This window comes from Festucalex cinctus, chromosome 16, assembly GCF_051991245.1.
Source record: "Festucalex cinctus isolate MCC-2025b chromosome 16, RoL_Fcin_1.0, whole genome shotgun sequence".
NCBI lineage: Eukaryota > Metazoa > Chordata > Actinopteri > Syngnathiformes > Syngnathidae > Festucalex > Festucalex cinctus.
In genome coordinates, this window is record NC_135426.1 from 14,523,432 (window position 1) to 14,530,152 (window position 6,721).

At 40.5% G+C, this 6,721-nt stretch overlaps 1 protein-coding gene across 3 annotated transcripts; it reads right to left on the bottom strand.

Annotated features, from left to right (window-relative positions):
* Positions 1–360: 360 nt before the first annotated feature.
* LOC144003001 (uncharacterized) lies at positions 361–6,626 on the bottom strand. 3 transcript variants are annotated; one of them, XM_077498714.1, is made up of 9 exons: positions 6,078–6,626; positions 5,913–6,007; positions 4,590–5,829; positions 3,167–4,478; positions 2,354–2,427; positions 2,137–2,266; positions 1,344–1,398; positions 764–820; positions 361–695 (listed from the first exon to the last, which is right to left on the bottom strand). In XM_077498714.1, exons 5-9 carry the CDS (start codon positions 2,367–2,369, stop codon positions 549–551), a joined length of 405 nt encoding a protein of 134 aa, XP_077354840.1. In that variant the 5' UTR covers positions 2,370–2,427; positions 3,167–4,478; positions 4,590–5,829; positions 5,913–6,007; positions 6,078–6,626; the 3' UTR covers positions 361–548. The 3 variants fall into 3 exon arrangements, with proteins under 3 accessions (XP_077354840.1, XP_077354839.1, XP_077354838.1); XM_077498713.1 differs by having other exon boundaries at positions 2,354–4,478; XM_077498712.1 differs by having other exon boundaries at positions 1,344–1,502; positions 2,354–4,478.
* Between the last annotated feature and the right edge of the window lie 95 nt (positions 6,627–6,721).

Consider the following 6,721-nt stretch of genomic DNA (forward strand, 5'->3'; position numbering starts at 1 on the left):
CGTTTTTTATTTTATTAAAAAAACGACCATGTATAGTAAGGCGCTTTTTATTTTATTAAAAAAACGACCATTTATAGTAAGGCGTTTTTTTTATTTTGGTTATAATTGGTCTCCTGGCCTACAACGTTGAACGATTTCAGGTCATGGCAAGATTGAAATGGAGAGCGCAAATCTCAGCTTGAGGTGTTGCGGGTCACTTGAACGCAGTCACGGGTACGTACCTGAAGCGCACACTGACAGCGGGCGGCCGCAGAAGAGCCATCAGCAGATTACCGTCACAATCCCTGACATGAGTACACGAGGGGAAGGGGAAAAACAACTCTGACCACAACAAAAAGCCTCACTTTATTCACAACAATATCATCAGGATGTATGCTTTTATTTACAGTACAAATGTCTTTATAGAAAGTAGTTGGATGCAAATTTGGAACATGTAAAAGTTAAGCAAGCTTCTGTTTCACCTGGAATCCAAAACCTATTGAAAAGAACATTTCATAGATGGGTTTTGATTGGACGCACAGCTCAGGACAAAAAGGACAAGAATGCAGTCAGTGTGAGTTGGTGCACACCCAGTGAGTTGGTGAGAGAGTGGAGACAAACACAGCAAGCAAAACAAAAGACATACTCTCCCTGTAATGTTGGTGGCTCTGCTCTTCAAGGCGCACAACATCCACAAGCACCTTTGTTTGGGAATGCTGCGGGAAGAAGAAAACAATCATGTCAATGTGTTGTCCATGTGGCTGTGCATTAATTGCACACTCGCCTCAAGCGCAATGAAGCCATTCATCTTGCACTCCGGGCACTTTGTGTACCTTTCAACCTGAAAGGGGAATGGCTTTTATTCATGTTTATCAAAAATCATTGCAAAGCCTGCAATGCACATCAATTCAAAGGAAAAAAGCTCGCCGCTCGCTAGTTATAGTTTGCGAGCTTAATAGTTTGTGTTAACGTTTTTGCAACCTTGAATGGACCCTGACAACAAAACACTCGCGTGTGCACACCCGACAACCCTGCATCACGGATAAGATACAAACTGTAGCGGGCCTATAATTGTTGATGTGCAACATTTTGGCGTGTAATTTTTTTTTTTTTTTTTAAGGTTCTTGGACATTTGTTGTGCCAATTTTCACTCCCACCCCTGATCACGAAACCCAAAAACGGAGGCTCTTTTGAAGTCACATGCCGAGGAGAAAACATTGAACAACGTTTGTGACATACAATTTCAAGTCAAACAACACGAGACTCCATTTGTTGAATTGTCGCGCTGCAGGGAGACTCCTTCGGCGGACCCTGTCAAACAACGCAGAAACATCCCCACCGCCGCTGCCGGGCACGTGACCCACCTCAGATCTTGCCCACGTCACTCGGTGCACAACACCCACAGGAACGCACCTGAAACTAAAGCAGAGTACGGTAGTTCTGTTGCACTTAATTGATTGGAGCGTCAATTTGACAGGTTCCCCCTGCATGGACTTTGGGCCCATCTGGTTCATAGCCAATGCCTGCAAAACAAATGCTTGACAATTGTGTGCTGCTCACTTTAATGTGCATCATCATTACCATCACCCGGTGGCTCCTGGTACCTCTCCACACATCCAACTTGCAACTTTTTCCTGACTTCTCACAAGTGAAAATACTTAAGAGGGAAGTCAGGCCAAAATTGTAGTCAACAGATACTCTGACAATGTTGCGTATTTGATGTCCACTTTATAAGGACAGAGTGAGAATTTCACCGTGTTGGGGAGAGGGGCATACTCCAATGGACTGCAAAATAGTTTTCAAAAATTAAACAATACTTGGATTTGAAAACACCTGATTTGACCTTTACTCCATTTTTCCTTTCAATGAATTATGAAACAAATTGGTAAGCATGTGTTCAGTATACGAGGATCATTAAAAAAAAAAAAAATAATAATTGAAAGAAAAACTGGCCACATGTAACAATTTGATTAAAAATTTGAATAGCGCTGTCAATTTTTTTTTTAGGCAAAATGGCAACATTTAGGGGCAGTCAATGCCTTACAACTGATTCTTTAAAAAATTTGCAACAAGGATAGTTAAAAAAAAAGAATAATATCAAGTAAAAGTCCATTTATTTCAAGTGAAACATCTTGCATGAGTTTGCAGCATCCACACCTTTGTTTGGGAACACTGTTGGGGGTGACGGACTCCTGTGAATGCGTCATCCATGTTGACGTGCAATCATTGCACACAAGAGAATGAGGCCGTTCATCTTGGGGGAGTGTGTACATTTCTTGTTCTTCAGCCTAAAACAGGAAGGGAAAAAAAAAAAAGTTTTATTCTTGTTGCTCAATATGATGGAGTCCTCACGCAAACAAACAAAAACTACTTTCCTGCATTCTGTTCATGTTGTACACATTTGTGCTTTAGTCAGTGCTGTGGCTTGACTTGGACTCCGGCTCCTTCCTGCAAGAACAAGTCAAGTGCATTTATCGAGCCCATTAAACAAAAACAATCTCAAAGGGCTTCTTGAGTCCACAGCCTCCTCCGGCCTAAAACTCCATCTGAAGAAACCTTGAGACGTGACCAGCGATGGATCGACCAACCCCCTTGTAGGTTACGTACAACTCAGTAAGGTGGTGAGTACGACTGCTCTGCCATTTGCCAAAAACAAATCAGCAAATTGTCCCCTTACATTCCCAAAAACTTGCCATCAAACCAACAACAACAACGCGGCTCTGGATCCAGACAAGCCAAAACCACAACAGACCATCTCCAGCAAGATCTTGCAAACACTTGACCGCACCGGCATGCATGTACCAAACCTCAGCTTTCCCAACACTTTTTCCATAATACCTGCCCTGATTGCAACCAGACCTTTCCAAGAAAACTGCAAGCCACAAAACTCCATATTCTGCCCCCTCCTGGTCACAATTCAGATGCACCCCCAGACAGTTTATACACCAACATGTCATGGCAAGTCATCTATTGTGCCACTTGGTTTCTAAATTGATGGGGAAAGCAAAAATGTGTTTGTACATATTACCCTCGTGCGTTTGATCCATCACTGCCTCTGCAACACAACAGCAAACTTTAAGACACACCAACATGTACAAAGTCCCAGTTGACCACAAAAATAGGTATGACCATTTAACTGGAGTAAATTCGTGAATAAAATTAACAGAAAAAAATAAAACAAACGTACCTGAGATTTAAAAAAATAGCATCAATGCAAAATAAGAGCTTGATCACAGCAGTTGCATCCATCCCACCAAAAATTAAGATCCTCGTTGAAGCACATGCCCAATGTCTCCCTAAAACGTAAAAACACTCAGTTCAGTGCAACTATACAATATTTAGTACTGACAGTAAATTTTGGCACTTAATTCTTAGTTTTTTTTTGTTTTTATCTGATATGTACTCTGATCCCAAAAGGAGGACACTTGTGAACAAAACTATTTCCAATTAAGTTAATTATATTCAATTTCAATACATTATTCATTCCTTAAAGAGAAATGAAAAGGGACAGAAAGATGTAAAACAAAGTAGTAGTGGTAGTAGTAGAAGTTAAATCATAATTTTTTTTTGGCCGTTTTAGAGATATGACTATAAATGGAGTTCCAAATTTAACACCAGACACTGATGGCACAGAACAGATATTGAGTATCCAAAATGCTTTGCACTGATTAGGGGTATTTGGCTTTAATAATAATAATAAAGGTTGAGAATCAACGCCAGAGATTTGATTTTTTTTTTTTTTACACAGACAGAAAACCTAAGACCCTCTAAAATGAAAAGGAAAAAATGGGAGGGATGAAGAGACACACCACAAACCTTTCATTGAACGCTGTTGCTGTTCCCTTGGTGGCAAAAAAAAACAAAAAAAAAAAAACTGAAAACCAATGACAAACATTCAATTCAAACCAGTGCGTTGGCTTCTAGCATAAAAAAATAAGGTCGAGCTGGTCACCATCTTGCTGCAAACCATGTAGTGCACCTGCCCAATGGGCACACGTTGCCAATTCTCAACACCTAAAACCAAAATGTTCGAAAACGAAACCAAAATATGCAGCACACATTTGTGAACATGCACACGTTTACCATTGAGGCTTCATCGGGGTTGGAGAAGAACCAATCGTAGCTTATAAGCACTCATTTCACACTTGCCTGTCGAGTTTATTTGATGAGTGGAATCGTCCCTCGTCCCCATCCCATCAATCTGAGACAATAAAAATTGTACTTGTGTGCCACTTGCTTATGAAATTGCGAAGCGTTTGCCTTTCGTTCATCCAGCTCCTCTTCCACCCTCCAAAACATGCACAACACTTGTGCAGTTCGAGGCTCTACCCAGCTCTGGTTCTACTTGGTGTCTCCCATCCCAAGCGGCTTCTTCACACTGCAATTTGAGAACAAACAAAACTGGACTTCTTTCCTGTGTCTGTTGGTTTTCTTACCCTCATCTGGTGGATTTTTGCACCTTTCACCCATTCAAGTCCCAAGATATCTTGTAACATGCACTACAAAAAAATAAAAATTACAGGTTCAATTAACATTACAGCAAATAAAACGTTTTAAAAAAAAAAAAAAAAAAATCAGTAAAAGAACATCTTCAAAAGTATTTCACTTGCCATGTGTTTAGTGACCTTGGTCCATGATTTTCTTTCATGCGGCCTGTCAAAACAATCACACCACTGTTGCGGTTGGATGTGATGGCCTCCAGCCTGGCAAGTTTAGAATCAGGATACCAGATTTTTTTTTTGTACACAGACAGCAAACCTAAGGCACTCTAAAATAATAATGGAAAAAAAAAAAAAAAAAAAAAAGGGAGCGGTGTAAGAGACCTATATACCACAAACCTTTCATTGAACACTATTGCTGTGAAAAACAATGACAAACATTGAAATCAAACTATGTGTGCTGGCTTTTAGCATAAAAAAAATGAGGTCGAGCTGGTCACCATCTTGAGCCATGTAGTGCACCTGTTGACACCACTCCAAATCCCAATGGGCACACCTGTCTCTAATTCTCAACACCGAAAACCAAAATGTTCGAAAATGAATAAAATAAAGCCCAAACAGCACAGTTTTGCAGCACAGGAGTTGTTCCTTTGCCTCATCCCATTTGGCTCCCCTTCAAACCTGCAAAATAAAACATGCCATTAATTGTGTGCACTTAACTTCGTTTCATTTGTGTTTGTACATGTCACCTTCATACAATCCATGCTGAAGCAAAATAAATGACCCAGAGAGCCAAAGAAATGCACATAAAGTCCCCGAAGAAATACACATAAAACCAGTACATTAGACAACATTCACAAGTTTTTTTTGGGTAAAAAAAACATTGAAGGAAAATAAGTTACACATTAAATAACACTTTACATGAATTGTTACAAATGCAATACCTCAGATTTGAAGTGGAGACGAAGAAAAAAAAAAAAAAAAAAACTTGACCATGACAGCAAACTTCATAAGCCCAGACAAGTAAATGACAAATGATAAAAATACAGAAAAACAGAAGTTACACATCACCAGAAAGACAATATTCAATAGAACCAATACACAGTTAAACAAAAAACAAAGACCTTACAGTTCAGTACAAAGCTTTCAAGTGTGTCATTTACAACACATTAAAAAGAAATAAAATGCTGGCCAGCATTAAAAACAAAGCAACGACATTTGAGAACAGAAACTAAATTAACCGCTAAATAAAATAAAATGAAGTGAATTGTGCCGTGATGTGCTCAAACCTCAAATGTTGTCGTGTCTCTGTGCAGCTGGTTAGCTTAACAATTCGTGCAGCCAGCAGCCTACCTGTATTTGACAGATGAAGGTAAACGTCACAGTTGATTCGGAGTTTTCACTTGAAGTCCTGAAAGATGCAAAAGGGTAATTGTGAGAAACAGCCTCAGAAACGGGAACAAACGCCAAACATTTGCGCAGGTGCTCACTTACCTTGTCGGCGCCATCTTGCCGGGCCTGTATCCCGTCATGCACACCTGTCTCCAAATGACCCGGATGGCTGACCTAAGACCTCAAGTGTGAAAATCCTGTAACGAACGAAATATCGTCATGAGAAACGGGAACACAGCACAAACATTTGTTGGTGTGCTCACTTACCTCACGGTCGCAAATTGCCACACCTGTGCAAGTGCTCTTGATGAATACCCTTGTGCAATTCGCATACCTGTCTCAAACGTGACCTGCCGGAGTCGGACTGACCAAACGCCAATCAAAACCTTCTGCTTGTAAAACTGAACGGCGCTCTGTACACTAGCGCCACCCTTGTGACGTGTCGGGGATTGACCAATCACATCCTATCACAGCAAACTAACGCTAGCAAGAGTTGCCGGTCACGGGAAAACACCCATTGCCTTGTTGGTGGGCGACTACTTTCCCTGCCGTCTCCCTTCTATGATACCACCGTTTAACTGTCTACAAAGGAAAATAGGTCTGCCTCAAAAGATGTCACTTACAGAAAAGGACGAGGAGGCAAAGCACTGGGAACGGCAGACATGCTGTATTTTGTCGTGTATTTGCAACTACAGTGCCACCTTGTGACTGGAGGATGTAAATACATCGCACTTTCGGGACAGTTTGTCGAAACAGCGTTATTTAGAGATTGTGTGAGAATTTTGTTCGACAAATGACATGATCATTGTTTTGAATCAGAATCAGCAGAGAATATTTACTGTTGGAGGATTTGGACAAATGCCCACGCCATTTTTTCATTTTTATTAATTCTTCTACAGTATACAAATATT

What these genes read in the sequence shown, in the direction of transcription:
- LOC144003001 (XM_077498712.1), bottom strand. Translation starts at nt 2,190, where the DNA reads ATGGATGACGCATTCACAGGAGTCCGTCACCCCCAACAGTGTTCCCAA. An exon ending in AACAGTGTTCCCAAACAAAG is followed by an intron (nt 1,503 to 2,136) that starts GTGTGGATGCTG and finishes TTTGTTTTGCAG; the next exon opens with GCATTGGCTATGAACCAGAT. An exon ending in TGACGTGGGCAAGATCTGAG is followed by an intron (nt 821 to 1,343) that starts GTGGGTCACGTG and finishes TTCCCCTTTCAG; the next exon opens with GTTGAAAGGTACACAAAGTG.